Consider the following 25,481-nt stretch of genomic DNA (forward strand, 5'->3'; position numbering starts at 1 on the left):
ACTCTCATCCTTTTCCTGTTAGTCTTTGTGTTACTCAAGCATACCCACAAACAGTGAAGTTACTGAACTGAAACTCTAATATTTTATGCCTATCCAAGTATCCGAGACTGAACCACTGTAAGGAAAATCGTGATTTCAGAGATGCATGTTTTCAGAGGGAAGGGTATTCTGGGCTCTGAGCGCATGTGGAAGGAATCAAAGTGTGTCACTAACATCTTGCTTCCAGCTTTTCCAAAACAAGTTGTGCCTACTAGCTGAGGTTTCTTTTTAACATAAAAAAGTGCAAAAACAGTAGAAGCCAGACCTACACTAGGCCTGAGTTTAAAAAAAAAAGAAAAAAGAAAAAGAAAAAAAAAAGAAAAAAAAAAGAAAAAAGAAAATCTAGAAATATGAAAATAACTTTTTATTTTCAGAAACTACACTTAAAGATCTACAACTATAAAAGTTGTTGTTTATAAATAAATAAACAAATGTTAAACATGAAAATGTACAATTCTGCTATTTCTACACTTTTGCAAAATACATTATTGTATTTCCTCACAGTTTATGTTTGACAGATTAAAGTGAACTTTTACATTTGAAGGTGAACTTCTACAGATGTCAAGAAATTTCTAATTCCTCATCTTTACCTGATCCATCTAGTGGTAATCTAGATTTGGTGCAAAAGCAGAATGCAAAGCAGAATGCATTATATCTATATTTTAATGTTGGCTCTCAGCAGTTGACTTTCTATGCTGTTAACTCTAGCAGCATGGCAGATCATGATGGGCTTTCGTTCATTTATTTTCTCAGACAGAGTAGAAATACGGATCTCTAGCTGTAACATAAAAAAGGGGGAAAAAATAAATTATTCAAGTCAGATTGTACTGTTCCATAGACGCAAAGCACATATAAACACAATGTAAAATAGTGATTGACTGGAGAACCTGCCATCTGCAACAATAATACACCTGACAGCTGTTATTCTAACAGGCAGATTTATGCTTAAACTGATCTCCTAAAAGAATGTGTGTTAAACGTAACCCAGAAGAATCATATTTACAGTCATACTGCATGTGCACTGAAATGATTTTTCCTTCTGAAGTGTTCACCTGGATTACAAATAGTGCAGTTTATGTAATCAAATAACTGTCTGTTCCATCTTTCTTGCACGAAATATTCTAGTACAAAAATATTAGAATGCAAAAAAAAAAAAAAAAAAAAAAGCAGTGGAATCCTAATAAACAGATTGGAGGAGTGATGCATTTTTAAGAAAAATTCTAAACTCATACATTCTAGTTTATGCAAACATGTATCACAAGTCCAAAAATGTATCATGATTGAAGATGATGCTTACATTTTTTTTTCAAACTCCCGTGTTTAATATTGATGGACAGATTATAAACAGGACAACTCATGATATTCAATGGAAAAATTTCACCTAGAGATTATGTGAGTTTGAAACAAAGCTTTTTCTTCTGGGTAAAGCCGATACTGTTTTATTTATTATTATAGATATTGTTATTTCACAACAAGGTAAGTGTTTCCCTTTCACAATGATCACAAAAATGATATGCATTTTTGTAATCTGTCAAGCAATTAAAATTTTGAAGGCCTTTAAAAAGCACAACCATCATCTGCTTAATCAAGTCATTCCAACAGAAGCAAGAAAGTTGACTCTCTTTAGTCCTTTCTAGGACTGAGATACAGAAACAAATGAGGAGCATGAGATAAATACCTCATTTATTTCTTGTATAATGCCTTCTTTTTCTTCGGTATCTGCATCTTTGCCTGTTGTCCCGAGCCAATTTCTCATCACTTTTTGAAGTTTGCGCCATGTCCTGTTTGTAGAGTGGCAGATTTTTCACCAGGACGAATGCCAAGCAAAACATACTAACAAGAAACACGAGCCAGAATCACAGAACATTCAGGACGTAATACATACTGCAGCTGTGTTTTATCTTGCTGATATCTCTGCAGGTCGAGTCTGATAATATACAATTCCCTTTTTAAAGCTTCAGTAGGATCACTGCTTGTCTGCAGGAGCTGTGGCTCTTCGCTCTCGTCATCATCCGCATCCACAAAAACACTTTCACACACACCTTCTGGTTAGACACCCAGATGACACAAAACGATTCAGAAAAAAATTCTTACAACAAAATTTATACAATCCTTAACTTTAAACCAGGGTTATAATGGAGGATAAAAAACACCCAGACAACATTTACACATCTTTCATAATGACATAGCACTTACTCACCGTTTAAAGTATTTAATAAAATGAAGTAAATAAAATAAAAGTAGTCTCCATATTGCATTGCTTCTTATATAACAAGGTGCATCACCTTGACATGACCACTCTGTATGAAATTTAATGGCAAGCAGTTTTCATCCATGTTGCTGCCATGCTTACTTATGTGATTACAGGAATATCATTTACTAATGCAGTACCGTTTTGAAATACAAATTGAAAAAAATTGATGTGACTGATATTTTAATCTACTACCAATATTACTCACTGGAACTAATGTCATTTGTATGAGAGGTCTGTTTATGTGTGCATGGTTTACTTTGACCAGGTAGCTTAGGGTGGATGAAATCCTGAGGGGTGAGGAGTAAGAGATCCTTGTTTCTGAAACCTGTCTGCTGCACCTGTTAAAGGAAGGAGACATGTGAGATAAACAAAAAAGAAAAGGAAAAAAGAAAGCTATAAAGTAAAACAGAGTGCTCTGATCCTTCGAAAAATGATTAAGCCATGAAACAACATATGTTCCATGCATGCATGTAAAACCAGGCCTGCAAAATTCACCATGCCCGGTGATTTAGATGCAGTAAATGAAGAAGGAGGAAGCAGCAGCTCCTGGTTCTCAGAACTATTCTGTATAGTAGGGTTTTCTGCTGAGCCAGACATGATGGCCAGGACTGGAGGCTTAATGTTCAGAACAGGAGGCTTCAATGATGCAGAGAGAGACAAGCCAGTGGGCTGTGGCTGGATGAACTGAAGGGAAACAGGGTGGGAAAGACTAGACTTTGGAAGAGATTCTAAAGGTGATGTGGGTCCTTTGCCACTCTGACATGCATACTGCGGCTGAGCACTGCAAACAAGAAAACAAAGGAATACAGAGGTTACATAAAGGAATGTAAGGGATTTTTCCATCTGTCAGTGTTTCAGTTTTACATGCATTACATAATGATACGGTGGACAATGTGGATCCACTGACTGATTTATATAATAAAGCCAAAATGTTAGCCGAACACAAAATCATGGACTAATTCTTGAATTTTACAATAACTGTAATGTATAATGGGGCAAATACTTGCCCTGATACCCCCAATATTTGTCCTGGAGAAACTCCTAGTTATATATGAGAATGCATGGTGATTAAATAATTTATAGTCTTGATTGAGTCTAAATATAACAATGTTAAGTTATCCTTTTATATATTTTTTATATTATTAAATTGTAGTCACGCATTTTGGCAAGTATATATATATATCAAAATGTATCTTTTCATATATAGTTTTACTTCAATTTACTTCAAATTTTAGATTACATCATTCAAGAGTTTTTTTTTAGGAAAAGCCTTCAAGGTGATTCGAAGTCTTTGTGTATAAAGCTTAATCAAAAATACTACTAAGAATTTAAAATATCAAATACTTTTGATTTTTTTTTAACCCTTTCTTCGTCTCTGGAAAAATTCCAGGTTATTTCTTCATTATAAGTTTGTGTATCCAATCTTGCAGTGTATATAGTCACAGCATTTCCTGCTAATTTGTTCTGTTTCTGATTAAGGTGTTGGGAACTGTACCTCCTAGATGGAGTTGCATTGTGATTATTGACTGTGTGACTGTGTCTGCCAGGCTGCAGCAGTTCTTTGGCTGGTGAGTCTAATAAGTCAACAGGCCTTCGTGGTTGCAACCTAGATGCTCGAACCAGCAGCCTAGAGGTTTGAAAAGAGGGCTACCATAAGTTAACACAATCCATCATTAATTATCAAATATGCTATCACAATACTTACACAGTACATACATGATGGTTGCTACATAAAAACAACAACAACAACACTTTCTTTATATTTAATGATAGCTGTTTATGGATATCAGACCAGGTAAGCAAATCAGGTATGCCTACAGGACAACCACTGACCGCTGATGAACTGACATGTAATCAGTTCAACCGTCATCTATAGACTATATAATTCATCAATGTAATTGAGCTACTTGAACTTCAGGCTCTTACTTACAGTTTGTTTATAGTGGAATCGTCTGCCCTCTGCTCTGTGGCTGGGCTCCTGATTGGTTGGTAGGTGTGACTTTGCTCTTCAGGCAGGGAAAAGGATACACTCTTTTTTGTTTTCATGGGCATGTCATTCTTGTTAGTCTCTCTGACTCTGGAAGGTTTGCATAATACCGACCGCTTCCATCGTAAGGCACATCTCCTTACCACTGCCTGCAGCTGCCGTGAACTCTATGACATAACATTTTAAATATACACACATTTCTTTTTTTTCTATTCAGAATGTGTAAGTGACACATTAAAGGTATTGGTGTCTGAATATCTGGTTATGCAGCTCATCACAACCTCATAAAAGCAACAGTAAAATTATGCAGTCCAACCCATTCATACTCACCAGCTCATGGTTGCGGAGAGCCATGTTTGAAGAGAAGGCATTCATGTGAGTCGTGTATGTAAGGATGTGGGTAACGCCTTCTCGTAGCAGTTCATCTCTGTAGAACTGAGCTGCTGCTGTGAGACGGCTCTCTTTTCTTTGGCACTCAACAACCCAGTGTCTCCAGGCACAAAGCACCTGAAATCATAAATACAAACACAACAATGAATTGTATAATTGTTAATAAGTTAAATAGAAGCAAAGTAGCTGTTGTTTAGGTATTACCTTGGCTTGTAGGTTCAGAGACCAGTGCCAAAGGGCCCTCTCTGTTAGCTCTGCCTCTCTTCTTCTGCTCTGTAGCTGTGACAAAAATAAATATACATGGGGTAAAAGGGGACAAAATCAAACAGAGAATCTTGAGAAAGATTTCTCTCATGCTGGAGTTAGTTACAACTTCTAGTCAATCATTTGCCTTAGTTACTTTGTTGTCTGTAATGTATATTCCATATTTTGGAATTATTCTGTTTATTTCTCTTTTTGTTTTTGACCATAATACACAACACCTTTTAATACAATACTTTAAACACAAAATTAGACGTGTCTGAAGTACAAACAATGAATGTTTACATGCATAGTACTCACCTGTGCTTTCCAGAGGACAAAAACATGCTGACATATTCTTAATCTGTGTAGCTCATTGCTTCTGATTTTCATGACCTAATACATACACATACATTCAACATAAATATATCAGGACAATTGTGTATTACAGTTTAATACAAGGTGGTAAAGACTGACTAATGGGCACCTGATAGTGTTTGTGCTGGTAATTTTGCACTACCCAAGCCCGGAGACATTTTTTGAGCAGGATATGGCGGTGATATCTGCAGGCTTTCTCCACAGACAGCCTCTCTGCTCTCACCTCACTGCACTTCTCTCTCCACCTCCTAAGAACTGCCTCCATCCGAACTATGAGAAAACACATACAAGCATGGTTCAGACACCATGGATAGGAACTCGGATAGCCCACTGATAACCCACAAGTTGACAGTTGATGCATGTGTTGTGTGCTAAATGAAACTATGTTTAATAGCAGCGAAGCTATTAAAATATTAAACACCTATATGTGTACAAAATATAACATTTGCCACAAAGGGAAAGCTGTAAAATGATAGTACTGAATATTAAAATAAGCAAAAACTGTGTTGCAAATAGTACCTTTGTCCAGGTGAAGTTGAGCTTTTCTCAGTGCTTCCTCCTGCTCATAATGATGAAATGCTTTGAATGCTGATCTCTGATGCCAGGCTAACATCATCTGTGCATAAAAAAATACATAAAAAATAATAATAACCATAACAATAACAATAACCATAATAATAATAATAATAATAATAATAATAATAATAATAATAATAATAATAATAATAATATAGTGATATGTACAGTATATATTAAATAATAATAATAATATAGTGCAATAATAATATTTAACTGTTTTAAGTGTCACCCGTCACTTTTCCAAAACATCACTGTCTTAGACGGATTAGTGAAAAACACAATATTCACATGGTTTATAATGCTTATGCTTAGCAAAAGCATTCAAATTCTAGTGTATAGTACCCCCATGCATTGATTAATTTATTAATTCATTCATTAATTCCTTCATGAATGGGACCCTAATGATTTTTGAAGAATACTAATAACATTACAATAAAATCTCAAATCCTAAGACATACAGTCTCCTCCCACACTACAGTTGTATACAAGCAGTCAAAAGCACCTTTGACAGTAAGCGGTGTTGATAATAACAATTTGCTTGTGTTTCTTTCTCTCTTTCCTCCACTATTAAACATACATTCTTCCTCCACAAACACAACGTCCTCCTGTAGTGAATGTAAACAGAGGCAAGCATTAAAAAGGTGCGATTCATTATGAAAACAAAATATTTACAATAGCAACAAAGTGTAAGTGTGTGGACCTGAGCAGTTGTTTCTGATGTTGTTGGTAACACTGTTCTACACTTTGAATGATCCGCTGGGTCTGTACATGGTGGTGCTATACATTTACACACACACACACACACACACACACACACACACACACACACACACACACACACACACACACACACACACACACAGACACACAGACACACAGACACACACACAGACACACACACAGACACACACACAGACACACACACAGACACACACAATGTATATATAAAAACACAGATGATGCTAAAATTGATTAATACCTAGGTATAAAAAATACATATATCCTTTTAATCAGTTAGATATGTTTTGAGAATTGTTAGATAAACTAATAAACTTTTAATAGAAAAAAATGTATAAGTTAAGGACTGTTCAAAAACAGTACAATTACATTTGTGAATTGTATTATCACTATATTTCAGACAGCATTGATTAATTGATTATTCTTTTAAAATTGGAGCTAAAACATTCTTAAAACTACAACAGAGAACTGAAATTGTCCCTGGTTCCTGAAAAGGTTCCTGTGGTGAATTTGCATATTTATGTTCTGTTAGCATCAATACAAAATATTTTTCATTGTGTAAATAGTTTTCTTTTTGAATACTCTACCTTCCATGCCTCAAACATGTGCTTGAGTAACTTTCTTTCATAGTGTGCATCGGTTTGCATCAATCGTCTGTTCTTCTCTCTTCTGCATTCTACATACTGGAAAAATACAGAGACAATCTCACTCCTATTCACTCCTACAAACATGTGCAGTAGATCATATTAACTGTCAATACCTCACGCCAGACATTCAGAGCTCGCCTCATGCGCTGCTGGCTGTCATGGACCACTGCCTGCTCAAAAAGTCTTTGACTGATAGAGAACACACAACAATCAAACACTATTTTAAACACCCTCCATCAATAATATTACAGACTGTGCAGTGAGCACGATTTCACTATTTGTATTACACCTTCTCAGGATGTTGCTGACATTGTGTCTCCACTGCTTCAGAGTTTTGTGCAGGAGAGTGTGACTGTAAAGTCTTGCAGCTTTTATTTGTTTGAGTCGGTCCTCTCTCTGCTGAAACATCCTGCACAGCCATTTAGACCAGGCACGGGACACACACACTCGCTCATCATGCAGCACAGCCTGAGGAAAATATCAAGAGCACATAGGGAAATAAGTACAAATTTGCAGGAGTGTTAGTGTATGTTTCTAGTGTGTATCTAGTTATTGATGCACGTGTGTATGTTTACCACTCTCTCTGCCAGTCGCTGGTCTCTCTGCTGAACATAACGTTCCCACCAAGTATAAAAACCACAGCTGTACATCTGCTGTCTATATAATCAACAACAACAAAAAAAATAATACAAACAGACCTCAGTAATTTGTAACATGTACGGTCACACAGTTCACTTACACCAAAAGACATATTCAAGAACTCATTTAAAAACATATGATATTTAAACCAGATATTTATTTTTAAATCCCTTGCTGACAAATTTCCAAATGTTTAAAACAACTATGGAAGATCTGAACTTCATACATATTTAACAATGTCAAATTAATAACTACTTATACTTATCTAACTTCTTAGTTATATTCCACCTGATCTGAACTTTGTGGTCATGTCAGATCACGCAAGGTAAGGTATTAACAATACATTAACGATGATTATAGGCATTATATTTTTTGACTGGACTGAGTTTAGAGGAATCATGTTGGAATTAAGTGATGTCTGGTATCATTTACATTTACAGCATTTAGCAGACGCACTTATCCAGAGTGGCTTACATTTTTTATTTTTTTTTTATTTCAGTTTATACACCTGAGCAATTGAGGATTAAGGGCCTTGCTCAGGGGCCCTGCAGTGGCAACTTGGTGGACCTGGGATTCAAACCAATGACCTTCCGATCAATAGTGGAACACCCTAACCACTGAGCTACCACATCCCACATATTCATGTTCAGATCTATTAACTGGGATTGTTGAGACATAGTCTTTGGCATCGATACTTATATCTGTAGTAAAAACAAATGAAGTATAAATGTACATACATTGGCAGAGGCTTTAACCCACAATGTATTTAACAAAAACACAATAAATATATTAGGACACAGACACAAACACACGAAAACATCTGAATTCAGGTCCCAATTTGTCATCTTATGTTTACTATTTTAGACTCACTGACGATACTGTTCAGCTATTTCTCTCCTCTCCTTGTGCTCAATTCTTTGTATTGTAAACTCTTTCCAGGATTTCACATATCTTGGGAGGATCCGGCTTGCAAACCAAGAGTCAGCTTGCAACTCTAAATCCTGCGCACACACAAACAAAGACAAGGAAAATATTTTCAAAGTGAGTCTTATATTGTGCTGATGCAACCTGCACTACTGAATACATGTATTGTTTGATGACAGAGCAAGTGAAAATAGGATCAAATGTATAGAGTGTGATAAATCCTGAATCAGATTCTTGGTACCTGCATGTGTCTGTGTTCTTTACTGTGCTTCCTCCATCTCTGAAGGTAAACTCTCAGCTGTGCAATTCTAAGGACAAAAACAAAGTTCTTTACATTTCCAAAAAGCTGTTTCAAATGTAGTAACTCCAGTGCTGGTAGACTGGAACATCTAATAAAGATGGGAATTTGCTGTCTTTGAGTAGAAAACTTTTCTCTTGCCTTGAGCCAATATTTATTTAATTGGTCCTTGGAGCCCCTTACATGTCAGCATTCTTTCTCTCTTTCTCGAACATTAGATTTTCAGTGTTACAGATTTATTGGTTTATGTCTTTTGGATGCTGGGATAAGGCAAAAACTGTATGATCCCCAAGGACTGGTTTAAGAAATATTTCTTTAAACTAAGCTCAAGCAGATTTAAATAGAATATATTTACACTTGTGATCACTGAATGTCAATTACGAACCTGTGATAGTTTACTGCTATAGTCATTCGGGGCTGAATTCTTCTTTCTTCAATCTGCTCCAAGCGCAGCTGCCAGTGCCTCCAATATTTCACCATCATCTGCAAACAACCAACAAATTATCAAAAGATCACATCAAAATAAATGCAATACTTTATGTACAATCGTATTAAGTCAATTGTTTAAAGGAATACTTTATAAGACACAAGCGATACTAGTAAAAATGCAAGAGAAATACTGCATCTGTCATATTTAGTAAATATTAGTTTCTCTTACTGTGTGTTGATGATGCTTTGCACTAATAAGCTTGTTGAACTGATGAGTTTTACAACAAGTGGCATTTAGGCTAAAGCCTTTAAACCCTACACACTGAAAAAGCACATAGAGAGCAAAGTAAGAAATAAAGAATGTTTCACTCAAGTAGACAACGTGTAAGAACCTCTGGTGTTAGTATGTACAATACTGCACAGCTCATATGTTTCTGACCAGCAGGTGAAGGTGTCGATGTTGAATGGCAATCTGCTCTTGTTTGGCCTTCACAGAGCACATGTGCACATCTATAAAGCAGATAAGGATTGTGTGGTGTAGAGAAAAAGATTTTAATTAAAACAACTAGATGAAAAACACATACTTCTCTAGCTACTCTATAGTTTTCCCCGTTAAGTGGCTGAGATTTACTGGATTCATCCACTATTTTCACCCTTATTCAGTCATGAATATCAGCTCTGGTATATCACACAACAGCAAGGGATGGAAAAGGCTGTCACCTGCTTCTTTAAACTACTGGGTGGGAAGGATGACTTGCCACATAATGTATACAAAATAAGGCACATGGGTAACACTCTCCTCCAAGCGCATTCAGCTCTCCTATAATATTGTTATAGTTATATATAATATGTTATATAATATTATATTACAGTGGCTAGCTTCCTGACTCAGCAGAAGAATGTTAGCCCAGCCTCAGCTCTCTAGGAAAATTAACTAGTGGAAATTTACTAGAGTCACAGTTTAAGAACACAAGCAAATTTTTACAAAATAATGATAATGCATATAAGGATACAATCTCTCCAATGTGAGAATGCTCGGCGTTGAGTAACATGCATTGCAAAATTCTCTGCAATCTGTCCATTAACTCTGTCTTTCTGTCTGTTCTGCAAAGCTCTGTGCCATGCACACCAGTACCTCCTCAACACAGAGCAGTGCCATACACTGCTAGCCACAGCTGCAAAACATGAGCACATAACAGCTTTTATACAAGAAAAAATTCCTATCAACCTTATTATTAATATCAACAAATAAACAACAAGACTTTGTGCTGTAATTACAGTAACACTCAATATGAAGGAAAGATTTACACTGAAATAACTTTTCAAATCTTAGGAATCAATGCTGTACAAAGTGGGTAGTTAAAGATAGGTAATATAGGTCTGAAACCTTTTGCTTCATTCTGAACTTTCTTGTGTTGAGTGTATTTAATCCAACATTGTAGAACACATTTCTGGATTTTCAGGCAGTAATGGAGATGTACTCTGGCTTCTTGCTCTCTCAAGATACATGTCTGTGCATATTTCCTTTTCCATTGCAGCAATGCCTGTGATGAAAACATAAACCAGTCAAATCTGAAATAAAGATTTAAATTATTTTATATTACTATTGCAAAGTCAGGAAAAGAAGATGGTCATAGATTCAAGAGATTATACATTAATAGTGAGGTGGTAAGTGGGTAGAAGAACAAGAGAGCAAAATGAGCTGTGTTTTCTGGATGAAATTTGTTCCTTTCTCCCCTGTCATTCAGAGTGACACAAAACTGTGTTTTAATAAAGGCAGAGGAGGGCAGTTTCCTCAAAGTATATTCATGTGCTCAGTAATGTAGCATGAACAGCAGTTGAACTGTCTGACTTTGCATATCTCATAGGTTCTTTGATAGGGGAGAGCTAGCTAGTGGATTGAAATGGACAGATGAGCAAATGGGGGGGGGGGGGGGGATTGGATTAAATATCTCCTAAATAATCCAAAAATCCAAGTTGTAAATATAATACAACACTCCTTATTCTAGACCAAACACTTACTCTCCTCTGTATAGATGTAGTCCATTGATGTAGAGCCAAATCTTCATACAGATGTTCTGTTCTACGTTGCTGTAGTGCAGTTTGCCACACATTCCACACCCGCCTATCACACGACACACAAATAAAGGCCTATAGGTTTCCTCAGATTAACCTGTCTGACTATGAGCAAATATAAAACTCACCCAATAGCAGTATGACTGTGGTGTTTTAAGGCTGTGTCATACATCCTGTGCTTTAAGCGTCTCATTTCCACATACAGCTCCCAGCCATCCCATACAAAACGCATCCGACGCCGCGTCTCTGCAACACAGCACACAACGGCACATGTTTAGGCAAAAAGAGGCTCATGAAGCAACTATCAAATATCTTTAGTCATGTGTACTACAACTTAAACAGATCCTATACCATAGACAAATGCAATCTGTAGTTTATTTTTCTCTTCTTTCTTAATAGACAAATATTCACACCAGGCTTGGTATACTTTACTGTACAGGACATATCTGCAGGAAGGAGACAAAAAACAAGAGAAATTGTTCTGTTAGTATTGAAATATCTGGTGTAGATCTCTGTTTTCTGGGTAAATGCTTGCAATACTAGTCAGAAATGCATTTTAAAACATTTGGCTCATAAGTAGGCAAGAAAATGTTTAACATTACTAAACAGTGACAACTGAGACAAAAATGTGGAAATGACGAACAAATAAAATTCAGTGAGCATACTTTTATCTGCACAATGATAACCTAGCTTTTAATTCTTAACAAATTCCTTCTCTATTAAATACTCACTTATAGTGACAATCTGCTCTAACAGACAGCGTCCACTCTCTTCTGGCATGCCACCACTCATCTTTCCAGACCCCCAGAACCTTCCTCAGGACCACCTTTCTGTGGTGAGACCTGGGTAATGAAAGGCAACATACAATCCATTTTCACAAGTGCCTACAGGTGTTATTAAGTTTTATAAGTAGTAACAGCACTAGTAATAATAGTTGCTGTAGTTATTATTTTTATTTCAATACAGTCCAACAGTGGTATTGTGGCGAACCTGGCCTGTGATGGAGTGATTTTTCCAAAAGTCTTCTGAATCCAGAGGTGAAGGAACTTCCGCGCAAGATGCCTACACGGACAGTCCAAAGCAGGTGCAATCATAAAAATTACCTTCTTAAAAGACATCCTGTTGCATTAATGATACTACATATACCCATATACTAACCGTATCCGGAGCTCTTTGAGTCGTCCGCCCATGTTCCAAGTGTATCCTACTCTGTAAGTGATTTTATGGACCGGTGTATTCCTCATCAAGCCCTTTGCAGACACAGCCTGTTTTCCACATCGTGTTTTTGCTTTTTTCATTGTCTTTGACTGAAATAAACAGTAAACATATAAAAGTGAATATGAGCACTCAGCTATTATAGTTATTATACTTAGCACCTACACAGACATTTTGAAACTGCTTCACAATTGTGTACTTTAATTTCATTTCAATTCTGTAAAACTGCATGATTATTTACTAAGATTGTAAAAGAAGCACATGAATAACTGTACATCATACAAAATTATGAGTTAAGCTACAAGTTTAGGTGGCTGACCATACAACATTACACATAATATAATTTCTCTCTCACACACACACACACACACACACACACACACACACACACACACACACACACACACACACAGAGACAGACAGAGAGACAGACAGACAGACAGAGACAGACAGACACACAGTATTTATAATGTATGTTTTAACACAGAGACAGACAGACACATACACACAAAGTATTTATATATATGTTTTAGCACTCCTGGAGATATTATTAAGAAACAGTACCCAGAATCCTTTATTCGATGTTAGCCACTTCAAGTCGCTGCCTAGGCAACTTCTTCATATAGACAGCACAGTGAGAGCAAACGTTTATCGTCTGTTCTTCTTTTTCAGACTGAATTACGTAGTAAACCATACATATACATATATGGTTAAAAAGAACGATTTATGAACACTTAAATTAAGTTTTTTGATATCCCTTACACACCCAATTCTACAGATGACACGAAATCTACAACAAACCGTAACTGCCGCGTCCTCGCGTAAACATCCGCCTGCTTCAGTTCAAAATAAAAGTTCAGTCACGCGCGTAGTCACTTATGCTTATAATAGGATTACAATAATATGTATTATTATTACTCACTAAGTAGAGGGTACAATACGGCAACAGTTGTATTTATTAAAAACGCTTATATATGTTTTAGTTTTTAGTTATGATTTATGTCATGGAATGTCCGAAAAACAAGTTAGTTATTGGTATTAATTATGTTAGAGTAGCTATAAACAGTCGTTCCCTCTTCATTTTGTATCTCTTCAGATTAACAAAATGCAGCTTTTTTAAATCACAGGGAAACAATTCGACATACAGAAGAATTTAAAACATTACATTTTAGCTTTACAAAGCACTGACACTCGAGAAAAATGATAAATATTTTATCACAAAAAAAAACCCCACCATATTAAAAACTACACGGTCTTTTAGTATAGATTGTCTGCTCTACGTTACGTGAATAAGTTGTTATTATAGAAACCATAAAGTATTAAAATACAGTAAGTGCAGTGATTAAACATCAGTATATTGTCCTTCAATGTGACTCTTACTGAGATAAACAAGGTACTGAATGTTTGAGTGAGTGAGTGAGTGAATGAGTGAATGAATGAGTGAAATAAAAATAAAAATACTTGGTTTTAGAAAAAAATATCTCTGAATCACTCATCCGTGTAATCTGTAGTGAGATAACATGCCAGCTCTGTTGTTCAGCCATCTTAGCAAGTGTATTTTTCTTCATTTATTACACAACCTCCTAAGTAAGCATATGGACACAGGGGATTGATTATGAAGCATTAATACTTTATATGACTTAAAGGAAAAGAAGCAGTATTTGTGGCTATTTCACAAAGAAAGAAACCAAAATATAGTATACCAGGAGTTTATTATATACTGTGTACTGTTTTTTATGTACTATTTTATTTACGTGTATTCATTTAAGATTTCAGTTGATTTTCATTGCTCATGCATAACACCACTATTTGCATATTATCACTGCAGAAATAGCAAATGTCCTCTTTTAAAGACACAAATAATGTTCCGGTATCAGGATACTAGTTTTGATTACTTCTACTTGATCGAAAAGAAACGAGTAACGTTACCTATTACTATTATTTAAACAATTAAAGCCCATCATAAGAAAAATTAATAAAACAGACCATTTGGTCTACATTAGGTGTCAATTTTAATGCCTAACCAAAAATCCTATGACATGCTTTGTAATTACAAACACACCTTTTTTATTTTTAAACAAATCTATTTATTAATTTTCCACACGATCGGCATTTGTTTTTTAAGAATGTAAACATATCATTTAAAAATAGATGCGTATATTGTTTACATTTTAATAAAGGCGGAAGCGGTCGCTATATAATCCTGGATTGGGCCTTCAGTTAGGACCTGTGGTGATCAGAGGAAAATTGCTGCTGAGCAACTGGAGAGAGAGAGAAAGAGACAGAGAGAGAGAGGGAAGAGAGAGAGAGAGAGATCTCTTATTAACAAAGTGATATTAGCCCGAGGTACAGTGATGGTTCCGGTCAGCTTGCACTGAAGCGACTGAACTCACTATCCTGTTTAACCCAACTAACGCAGCCTCACTGCCGTGTTTTAGTAGTTAAACGCGCTTTTTGAGCACATAATGGTTAGTTATGAAGAATAACAATTTTACTAGCTAGTCGGCTAGGTTTGGGATTGTTTCCGAAAGCTTGTAAGCTTAAGGTACAACCGCATCAATATCGTAATAGCAGTAGTTTCACTGCTCGTTTTTGTGTGTAACGAGTGAAGTATAAGCCGGATGACTTGCTTTAAGGACAAAAATAAATAAACGCCACTAGTTTAGTTAGCTTGGCTGCAATCTCCTTCGCTAGCTCGTTAACGCTGTAAACGTTTTATCTGAACCGTACACATTATTAGTGTCCCGTAGTTCGGTAAACAAAACGTACAGATCTAGTTTAAATCGAATCTTTGGTAGAGAACGTACACCGCGTTCAGCTGAATCGAACCGACACTTGTGTAAAGACTCGGCGTTGCTGTAAAAGTTAGCTAATTGTAGCATCGGCGGAGTGAGGAGTTACTCAAGGGGGGTTTGTCTAGAAGCAGGTAAGTTAATTGGCTTCCAGTAAAAGATTATAATGTTCTAGTATTAGCTATTTTTGTCAGTGTAAATGAACATGGTAACACACTGAGTGCCTGTTTGTTTTGGCTAACAGTTAAAAGCTAACCCGGAATGCTAACCATATCGTGCTAGCATCCGGCTGCGCAAACATTAGCGCCCAAATTGATTTGTCCGCGCAATTAACATTAACAAGCTGAACCGATCGGTCAATTAGTCCCAACAAGCGGCTTAGCTGCAGTTATTGCACAAATGAACGAAGTTTAACTACAAACACTACGTTGCTTTTTATCGTACGAACTGCTCATGTTGATTAATCACACAGCACACTGCATAACGAGCTGTTAATGCTGATTAATTTCGGACTAATTAAGCGCCTCGTCCACAACTGAAAGTGTTGGTGTCGTTGTAGTTTTTAGGATTTAGACGCTCTGTAACGCTCAGCACGCTTTCGTTATTCCTCAGTGAACTGAACACATCCTAGTGAACTTGCATGCTTACACAAGCTATAGTTGATTTTTACACAATCTGTAGTTGTGGTCCTAAAGTTTTTGGCAGAAATTTTAAGGCTTTAACAGATCACGTTACCTACAGGTGCTTGGAGTGTCCAGGACAGAAGCCATTCTTTTGCCTTCTGCCTCAGTCATGGAAAAAGATGCCTGTATAGAGGAGCAGGAAAATGGAAATAAAATTATCCACACTGTGAAGACTTCTCTACCGACTTCTGCTTATAGATACACAAAGGTTGGATACCACATCCTGCTTAATCAGCCAAGTCAAGACCATGTTTTTGACAGTCTTTGCTTATGTTTTGACTGATTCCTGTGATCAATTATTCATTTACAGGAGGAGCTTTTGGAAATCAAAGAGCTACCAATTTCCAATGAGAGACCAGAATGCCTGTCTCAGAAATATGACAGGTGAGCTGTACAATACATTGGTACTGTCTATGGCATTTGCTCATTGTTGGTTTTAAAGTACCTTAATCTTATAGAACAGATATTTTTTATTTCTTGAATGGTCAAAATATGTATTGATTCTTTTGCTTTGAGAAACTAACCTTGTTTTACTTTCTTTAGTGATGGGGTGTGGGATCCTGAAAAATGGCATGCGTCACTGTATCCCTCAGAATGTGACTTACCAGGGGAGGGATACAAGAGAGACTATGCTGAGGATAGACCTCCACTAAAACGTAGAATTGCTGGTAATTTGATGCACAGCCACTACATATAAAATATTTTTCAAAGATTGAATTCAGATCATTAAAGGTTTTGTTCTACTCTTCTAGACCCACGAGAGCGAATTAAAGAGGATGATTTGGAGGTAGTTCTTAGCCCCCAGCGCCGTAGTTTTGGAGGTGGTTGCCAGGTAGCACCTGCTGCCCTGACTCGGCGTCCAATCAGCCCTCTTGAGAACAAAGAGAATGAGTCTCTTCGTCTTGGGGGCACACGGCGAATTGGAAGTGGTCGCATCATGGCGGCGCGTGGGTTTGAGAGGGATATTCGGGTGGACAAAGAAAGGGACCGTGAAAGAGAACGTGACTTCAAGGATAAGAGATTCAGGGTATTACATGAAAATACAGTGCATATTCTGTGACTGATGCCAATTCCAGTTTCTTAAAATTAGTCCCAAATAATTATGGTGTAGAATTTAGCTTTTTTTTTAATTTTTTTTAATTTTAAATAAAACTTTGGTGATTTAAACAGACTCCTAGAGGGACAAAATATTGCCTGCTTTGTATAAGGGGGCTTTTCTGCCCTAGTCCTTAAATTAGTTTGATTTTATAGTAAGCATGTATAGAATGTTTCTTTTTTTGTTTGTCTTCCTCTGTTAGTGTTTGTTTTTAACTAGGGCTCTTTGTGCTGCCATTACAGAGGGACTTTGGTGACAAAAGAGTGTTTAGCGAGAGGAGAAGGAATGACTCTTATGCTGAAGAGGAGCCAGAATGGTTTTCTGGTGGACCCACAAGCCAGTCAGAAACCATTGAGCTTATTGGCTTTGATGACAAAGTCTTGGAGGATGATAAACGAAAACCCAAGCGCTCGAGAAAGAGGACAGAGTCTATAAAAGAAGGCATGTAATATATATTTTTAATGTTTATTTTTTTATTTCATTAATGTGCATAACACATGAAGTCAAATCATTTTGGCTAATTGTGTCCTTTTTTTTGGGTCAGTTGAGTGCAATGGTGGTCTTTCTGAGGAGGCACAGGTGGTCCAAGAGCGAGTAGCTGATCAGGAGGTACCTCATCCAGACATTCTACCTGAACAAACAGCTGGGGACTTTGACTTCAATGAGTTCTTTAATCTGGAGAAGACCATGCCTGGCTTGGCTTCGGTAAGATATGGGGAGCACTGCATGGTTAAAGGGTGATTGGGTTGATGGGAATTGATGTCCTGAACAGTAATCACACTTGAGGCATTTCTATTTGGGCTTTTTCTTATTCAGTGTATTGAATACCCTGTGGCAATGCTATGATTTTACAGCTGCCCTGGTTTTATTTTTGTTTTGGTAATGCATAATGATGATAGTTTGAGATTTTTGTTTGCACTTATTTAAAAGCCATTTTGGCAAATTTGTTGTCTGAGGGAAATTTTGGCAGAAAGCTGGCTAAGCAGATACAAATTTATGCCCATCAGTAATCCAGTTAAGGGTTGGTTCGAATCTGTGCTTGATGTGAAATTTTAACTGCTATGAAGCAGTAAGGACACTGTGCACTGAGAGCATTGAGACCCTACAGTTGATGGATATTTTGGTTAAGTATGAACATTTGTGCCCATGGTTTTGAATTACCTTTTCTCAAAAGCCCACACTTCATTTGCCTTCATTGCTCTAAAGCGCCTGCAAGCTCTCATCATGTAAGTGCCATTCTCACCCCCTGCCTCCCCCAAATAACCCTTTCCTATTTGTATCCTGGTCTATACTAAAACAGTTTCCTATTCTCACTTTTTCAGATGATCGAGGACGTACTTGGTGAAGGGCCAGTCACAGCCAGTCGGTTCAGCCGTTGGTTCAACAGTAATCAGAGTCCTTCTGGTAGCCGCTCCAGCAGCTTGCGCTCCACCCCACACGAAGAGCTTGAGAAACTAGCAGGTAACTGAATATCAAATATATTGCATTTTAAATCTGTGGTTTCATATTACATGTTGACTCGTTACAAGCCTGTTCTAAATAGTGGCAATAAAATAGTGGAATGGAATAATGTAACTTGATGTCAGCAGCTGCAAGATCACCAGTTTTGGCTCTTTGCTAGATTTATTTCCAAAAAAACTGATGGAATAGTCAGTTTGTCATGCATTTGTGGAAACTCAGTATTTAGATGAATTGTAGTTTCTTTCCATAAAAACTGACTAGAGAAAATTGTTTCCGTATGTAGATCCATCCAGTAGTAGTCCTAGTCAGGGCCCTACACCCTATTTCACACCAATTCACTTGGAGGAGCGGAGAGAGAAGGTGGACATCTTGGAGCTGCTCCATAAAGCCAAAATTGATGTTAAACCCCTTCTGACAAGCTTAAATGCAAACAAGGCTCGTCTAAAGGAGAGCAGTAAGTAATGCTTTAACATTCGGAATTGTTTCTCTTTTAATCCAGTTTAAAAAGATCCTAATTTGTCCCTCTGTTGTAGCTAACACTGGGGTGGTGTTGTCTTTGGAGGAAGTGGAGAGTGGTTTAAAGGGACTGAAAGTTCAAAGTGGGCAGTCTCAGCCAGCCACCAGGCAGCTGCAGGCTCAGGGCAGAGGAACTCCTTTCATGGCCGAGCACCTGGAAGAAGCTCTTACAGGAGGCACTGGAGTTATGGCCCGGCCCCGTGATCCTGACATGTCTGCGTTCAACAAGCTGGTGAGCAGTATGAAGGCAAGTGGAACCCTGCCCACCCAGCCCAAGGCCAGCACAAGCAGCGTAAGTGTGACCACACAGGTGGTTAAACGTGCATGTGTCTGAGCATGCTGCTGTGCATCAGGTAAATCTGGAAGTGACTGATACCAGGTAAATTATGTTTCTCGGAGTGTGGCATGTAGAAAATATTCTCCAACGTCTGGTTTTCTCACTGATTAAGGCATGTTCTACAAATATTACAAAGACTTGTTACTGCAGATGATTTTAAAAGGAGAGAAATTTTATCTGTTAAATTTGTTATATAGTTATAGTTAAACGGATACCAGTAGTTTATGTATTGATGCACAACACCTCTGTTAATGAGCATTACTTTGAAACTACCCAAGTAAGCAAGAGTGGAATGTATGCTTTTATTTAATAGCACTTGAATTAGGGTTTACAAATGTGGCTTTATTTGTTTTTCCTAATGCTGCATTCTTTTCAAACATTTGGGTTTTGTACTGAGTTTGTTTCCTCAAATATCTTTCAGCAATCACTTGAGGATTTTTAATACATTCTCAGTCTTCTACAATGAAGACATGGGTGTTTCAGCAAGAGGACTTGAAGCAAAGACTTGTATATGCATAGCTGAGATTATTCCAACTCTTTTTATTTGAATTAAATTGATGGGCATATGTTTGTACTGTGCAGCTGAGCAAGTTGAATTGCTTTTATATGGATTGCTGTTTATTTCTAGAGAAAGAACACCTATTGTGGATTTTGATTAATTTTTACTTTTGGCAAGTGGCATTATGGGTATTTTGCTTGCAGTAAGCAGTTATTTGAATTCTAAGAAGAAATACAGTTGAGAACTTGATGGCAGGCCATATTATAAATGGTAATTTTGGTGTATTTGAGTGATCAATCTAGTTAGTTAAATGCAGAAATATTTGCCATGTAAATCACATTTTAATGTAATATTTTACTTGGGTTGTGGGGTGGCTGCTTTGAAGTTGGCTGTTAACTGAATGTGTGGTGGTGGTATTCTAAATCACATTGGTGTGGGGAAATGCTTTTGTCATTGAACCTTGTATGTGGAATGATTTGTAAAGCTGATGGCCCTTTTCCTTGTGTGTACAGCTGCAGCATTCTGCAGATCCTGCCATCCTGAGCACCCTAAATGAGGCACAGGTACCGGCCATACAGCAGAAGAATATATTCCAGGTGATGCCTCAAAGTACTTAAGAATTCTGTTTTGGCATGTCACAATCTTGTACCATGTAACAGAACAGAATTAGCATGGGTCTGTATTGCTTTTATGTTACAGGAGTTGTTGGGTGTTCGGGGAGCTCCACGGGCAGGTTCTCCACTGTTGAGTGGTCTGTTAGCAAACCCTGAAGCTGCCCCTGCTCCAGCACCTGGCCTTTTGCATCAGCGTGGCTCCTCACCACCCCTCTTCTATGCAGGCATGCAGACAGGAACAGGTTTCAAATTTTTAAATGAGATGTCGTTATTAGACATTGGATTAGCTCTGTCTTGCTTGGGTTTGAATTGTTCCTTTATGCTGCATTATTTTCCACACAGGCTTCACTGTTGGCCCACAGCAAATTCTGGGAGACCAAATTACTGAGCTGCACAGAGCTTTAAGTCCAGGCCACACCTCACAGCAGGTTAGAACTCTTATGCATAAAACAAATGGCATGTAGAATTGTGTAGGAATGTTGGGATAACTTATTGAAGGTTTTTCAGTTGAGGGCACTGTCTATGGGAATGGACCAGGCAGAATCAGATGCGCTAATGTTCCAGCAGGATCTGGCGTTACATGCTCGCCAATACCAGCAAGGATACAACAAACATATCCATGATAAGGCCTTCCGGAACAGGTTGGGGAAAATGTAATATTCATATGGCAGTCATTGGCTGTGTTTAAGAATAGCATATGAAACTGGCTTTTTTTTTTTTTTTTTAAACTGTAATGCACCAGATTATATTGTATAGTCCAAAGGTGGGCAATTAATTTTCCACATGTGGCCACAAACTGGGATCCTTGAGGTCTGAACCGCTTGGCTGACCTTTATTCTGCTCTATATAAGTTAGTACAGTATATTAAATTGAAGGACTGAAGTGACACTGCACATAGTTATTTTTGTTTGTTTGCTTACCTGCGACGTTTTTAAAAAAAAAAAAAAAAAACTAACCACAATACAAACTGCGTTTATATTTTCTTTGCCGTTTCTTTGAGATGCTTTTCAGTTTTAGAAGATGCCTACAAACCAGAAACCAAATTTATTTTTTGTTTTTATTTAATCATATCATAATGTTATCACTTTTTTAATAGATGGCCAGTTGATTGAATAGGCTTTGTGCTGTCTGTTATAGGCCAACAAGGATTAGTAGATCCCCTGGGCCTCACCTGCCAGGCAGGAATTCCCCTGTCACTGCAGTCACTAGTATGGTGAGTTTAATATGAATGGATCAAAGCAAAAAAAGCTCTACTTCTGTATAAGCTGACTTCCAGTTCTTTGAACTGGGCATTGCAGCAGGTTGAAATTCAAGGCTTTAATCTGTTTACCATTCCTGGGCAGCTGTTACTTGGCTGAAGTTATGTAATTAGCTTCATACTCCTGCCTTGTCAAATGACTTCTTAACTCTCTGACTTATTGTGTGTCTTGAAATTGCAATGCTGTTTACTTTTTTTCTTTTCTACAGCTGTCTCCATCTTTCACTCCAACCTCTGTGATTAAAAAGATGTACGAGTCAAAGGAGAAGAGTAAAGATGAGCCAATGAGTAGGCCGGGAAGCAAAGAAGACACGGCAAACTCACAGGAAGGTAAAGTACTTGATTCGTTAGCTTAACAGCTTTTCACTGTGGGATTTGCCTTGTTTATAAACCTTCAAACTTTTATCCCTTACAGACAGTCCTTCCCCTAACTCCTTCCTTGATGGTGTGGACAGTGGTGGGCCTCAAGCTGGTGGCATAAAAGCCTGTTCCACCCCTGTATCTGCCCAGAATCGCCACTCGAAAGAGGCTGAGCGAGCCAGGCCTAGCTCCACCACAGGGCATCACACTCCTGCTATGCTGTCCCCAGGGTCCTCCTCTTACCCCAGACCCATTTATCCAGTACCGATTTTGTCTCACGTTCCCTTGGTTAGGCCTCCACCACCACAACTGCATCCTGGTGTAGTACAGAGGATGATTGCCCATAGCATTCAGCCCCAGCAGCTTGGACCTGCACTCTTACAAACAGGTGGGGATTGGTGTTGAAAATTAGTTTGAGTAGGGTTGGGAACCTTATTCAGAACCGGTTCTGTTTTTTTAAGAGGAACCCTGCAGAATTTAAGTTTCAGGTTCCAAATACGGTTCTGATGCGATGATGGACAAAGCGCTGGGAGCGGTCACTTTAAATAGCCATGTCTTACCTCATGAATATTCAGTGTTTACACTGTTTAGTCACGCAACCAATTTAACGCAGATTACCACAGAAATCAGTCACTCGTGCTGTTGTGCTGAGGTAGGCTTTGTGTTAAACATGTCTTTAAAAAAAAAGTCTAAAGTTTGGATTAATTTGCAAAGCTACAACAATGAAGCAAATCTACCCCCTCTGAGAGGGTTTTCTCCACAGCTGGAGATGCAATAAGCCAGGAAAGGTCTCCTCTTCTCCCAGAGAAAGCAGACGTTAATTTTTCTTCAGAAAAATTGCTAACTGTTTTGCTAAATTGTAATTCCTGATGTTGGATTCATTTAAATTGATATGAATTGAAATGCTCTGTTTAAAATATTTAAAGAGTGATTGATTAATAAACACATGGAATTGTTTAAGTATTGTGCATTATATTTCACATTTCTTTTATTATGGAATCGGAATCAGAACCGGGAGTCGTAAAGGCAGAACTGGAATCGGAAATGGAAAATTTCTTTCGATACCCAACCTTATGTTTGAGTCATTTCTGTACCTCCTTAGAGTACACAGTGGTTTGTCTAATATTTATGGTCTGTCTGAACAGGAATTTTCCCCCAGACTGTAGATCTGGCTCAGCTGCAGGGTCTGCCTCCTGCTCTCTTGGGCCAGCCTCTGTATCCACTGGGCACTACAGGACACCCACTAATTCCCCCCAGAGCTGCTGGACCACACATGCAGTTAGCAGTCATGCAACAATTCCAACAGCAGCAGAGACCTAGTAAGTATCAATTGGTTTTTTAAGAATTATTCCCTCAAGTTGTACTAGTTATTGTATAAAAAGCAATTGTAAACACTGTTGTGGTTTCTTTCTGCAGATATACACATGGTACCCACTGGAACCCCACAGTCACAGAGCCACAGCACACACAGGACAACCCACTCTCAGCGGCGAGCAGGGAGTCCACCTCTAGGCCTGGCTAAGTGGTTTGGCTCAGATGTGCTACAGCAACCCCTGCCCTCAATGCCTTCTAAAGTAATCAGTGTTGATGAATTGGAGTTCCGCCAGTGATGACGTTCCTGCAGCCAGTCACAGAGTAAAGACCTCTCTTCCTCATGGCCCTGTTTAGTTAAAAAAAAAAGTGAACTTTACTTTCTATGAAAATGTACAGGTGATGGAGCTCTGTGTGTTTTATATGCTCAGTCACAACTTGCATTAGTGATAGTTGATAGGCCTAGAAGTTAAGAGAGATTCCTTGACTTTTTGTTTTCCCTGTTAAAATTGTTTCATCCAATTATATAGGGATTTTTTTTTTAACTCCCTTATTTTTGTTTATTTGCAGTAAGTAAATAATGTATAGGCCAGAATTGTACAGACTATGGGAATTTTTTTTCCTCCCTGTACATAGCTTGATTTTTTTTTTTTTGGATTTTTTTATTTTTTTTTTTTGATGTGGAAATTTTCAAAGTAAGGAATAGGGGGCCCCCCACCCGGCTGTCCTTTTCTTTTTTCTTTTTTTTCCCCCTCCCATAGACAGTGGGGTTCTACATTTTTGCAGCCTTGGATTTGGTCTAAATGGGAATAGCCTGTACTGCTGATGGCTGGTTTGTAGAACAAGAGATGTCAACAGGTGTACAAATGACATGGTGCGTTGGTCACAAGTCTCATGGACAATAGTAGCTGGACCCTGCTGGAGCTGAGCCCAAGTGGGGCTACAGTATGTATGTGCCTTTCCCCCTCCCCTTTCTTCCTTTACATCCTCTCCCCAACCTTCACTTCCTCCCCCCAGCCAGTCACCGAGAGAAGCACTGCATTGAATCACGTTTCGTTTTAGGGTGGCAGGGGTTGAATTCAAGGAATTGTGCTACTAATAAAAGCACAAAATAAAATGTTCAATAAAAAATTCACTTTTGTCTTTTGTTAAACTGTTTGGATTTTGCCTTTTAATTTATTTGGGATACTTTGGAGTAACACAAATGGTCAAATGTTGGAAAACATAACTAGATTGTGCTAATGAAAAATAATCCATGTAACATCTTTTATGTAGTACATAGTCAAACTTGAATCTGACTTTATTAAAATTGTCCTAAAAAGAACAGATGCAAAAAAAAAAATTGAGTAAAAAGTGTGGCTTTGGTTCTGGGTCTGACATGCTGTAATTGAAGTTCTCTCATGCAGCTTGGGGTTAAGCACAAAAAATGCTAGAAAAACAATTCCTTGGTTGTAGGATATGCCTTTATTATAAGATGAAAGAACTTTAATGTTGCCAGTTACCTTTGTCTGATTTTAATAACAGGACCTAATTGCTTTTATATAAATTGATCTGAATACTGCTCAGCCCGAACATTAAAACCTCAGGAAAGTGACTACATTGATTTGTTACAATTACATGGATGTGTTTTAGAAGCAGGAAAAATTCACATGTGCTTTGACCAGGGGCAAATTGTGATGGTTAGATGGTTACTACCTAACAAAAGTGACTCATGTGTGGCC

General features: G+C 37.8%; 2 protein-coding genes across 12 annotated transcripts; one reads left to right on the forward strand and one right to left on the reverse strand.

Moving 5' to 3' along the window:
* Nucleotides 1-388: 388 nt before the first annotated feature.
* sfi1 (SFI1 centrin binding protein) lies at nucleotides 389-13,655 on the reverse strand. 3 transcript variants are annotated; one of them, XM_027146440.2, is made up of 32 exons: nucleotides 13,635-13,655; nucleotides 12,777-12,925; nucleotides 12,609-12,680; nucleotides 12,350-12,460; nucleotides 11,970-12,064; nucleotides 11,747-11,864; nucleotides 11,565-11,667; nucleotides 10,930-11,086; nucleotides 10,556-10,717; nucleotides 9,982-10,052; nucleotides 9,772-9,864; nucleotides 9,499-9,596; nucleotides 9,057-9,123; nucleotides 8,762-8,892; nucleotides 7,828-7,909; nucleotides 7,542-7,720; nucleotides 7,366-7,441; nucleotides 7,193-7,288; nucleotides 6,568-6,644; nucleotides 6,370-6,472; nucleotides 5,808-5,904; nucleotides 5,398-5,558; nucleotides 5,232-5,306; nucleotides 4,875-4,949; nucleotides 4,611-4,787; nucleotides 4,224-4,447; nucleotides 3,789-3,920; nucleotides 2,789-3,074; nucleotides 2,550-2,631; nucleotides 1,925-2,084; nucleotides 1,718-1,820; nucleotides 389-817 (listed from the first exon to the last, which is right to left on the reverse strand). In XM_027146440.2, exons 2-32 carry the CDS (start codon nucleotides 12,914-12,916, stop codon nucleotides 695-697), a joined length of 3,726 nt encoding a protein of 1,241 aa, XP_027002241.1. In that variant the 5' UTR covers nucleotides 12,917-12,925; nucleotides 13,635-13,655; the 3' UTR covers nucleotides 389-694. The 3 variants fall into 3 exon arrangements, with proteins under 3 accessions (XP_027002241.1, XP_027002240.1, XP_047669391.1); XM_027146439.2 differs by lacking the exon at nucleotides 13,635-13,655 and adding an exon at nucleotides 13,398-13,622; XM_047813435.1 differs by lacking the exons at nucleotides 9,772-9,864; nucleotides 13,635-13,655 and adding an exon at nucleotides 13,398-13,623.
* A 1,372-nt stretch (nucleotides 13,656-15,027) lies between these two features.
* Nucleotides 15,028-24,913, forward strand: eif4enif1 (eukaryotic translation initiation factor 4E nuclear import factor 1). 9 transcript variants are annotated; one of them, XM_047813441.1, is made up of 19 exons: nucleotides 15,028-15,179; nucleotides 16,367-16,516; nucleotides 16,619-16,692; nucleotides 16,852-16,976; nucleotides 17,061-17,335; nucleotides 17,647-17,845; nucleotides 17,949-18,109; nucleotides 18,727-18,865; nucleotides 19,149-19,319; nucleotides 19,399-19,673; nucleotides 20,730-20,813; nucleotides 20,917-21,073; nucleotides 21,174-21,259; nucleotides 21,330-21,472; nucleotides 21,969-22,044; nucleotides 22,299-22,419; nucleotides 22,505-22,837; nucleotides 23,595-23,768; nucleotides 23,866-24,913. In XM_047813441.1, exons 2-19 carry the CDS (start codon nucleotides 16,418-16,420, stop codon nucleotides 24,057-24,059), a joined length of 2,886 nt encoding a protein of 961 aa, XP_047669397.1. In that variant the 5' UTR covers nucleotides 15,028-15,179; nucleotides 16,367-16,417; the 3' UTR covers nucleotides 24,060-24,913. The 9 variants fall into 9 exon arrangements, with proteins under 9 accessions (XP_047669397.1, XP_047669392.1, XP_047669393.1 ...); XM_047813436.1 differs by having other exon boundaries at nucleotides 15,065-15,301; XM_047813437.1 differs by having other exon boundaries at nucleotides 15,065-15,301; nucleotides 20,917-21,055.
* The last annotated feature ends 568 nt before the right edge of the window (nucleotides 24,914-25,481 follow it).

The sequence above is a fragment of the Tachysurus fulvidraco genome, chromosome 5 (assembly GCF_022655615.1).
Source record: "Tachysurus fulvidraco isolate hzauxx_2018 chromosome 5, HZAU_PFXX_2.0, whole genome shotgun sequence".
Classification (NCBI taxonomy): domain Eukaryota; kingdom Metazoa; phylum Chordata; class Actinopteri; order Siluriformes; family Bagridae; genus Tachysurus; species Tachysurus fulvidraco.

Coding starts and splice junctions, on each gene's coding strand:
- sfi1 (XM_027146440.2), bottom strand. CDS start 12,916: ATGAAAAAAGCAAAAACACGATGTGGAAAACAGGCTGTGTCTGCAAAG. Junction 9,597..9,771: donor CAAAGCATCATCAACACACA/GTAAGAGAAACT, acceptor GGTTGTTTGCAG/ATGATGGTGAAATATTGGAG. Junction 4,448..4,610: donor CTCTCCGCAACCATGAGCTG/GTGAGTATGAAT, acceptor GTTATGTCATAG/AGTTCACGGCAGCTGCAGGC.
- eif4enif1 (XM_047813436.1), top strand. Junction 17,846..17,948: donor GACAGAGTCTATAAAAGAAG/GCATGTAATATA, acceptor TTTTTGGGTCAG/TTGAGTGCAATGGTGGTCTT. Junction 18,110..18,726: donor CCATGCCTGGCTTGGCTTCG/GTAAGATATGGG, acceptor TCACTTTTTCAG/ATGATCGAGGACGTACTTGG.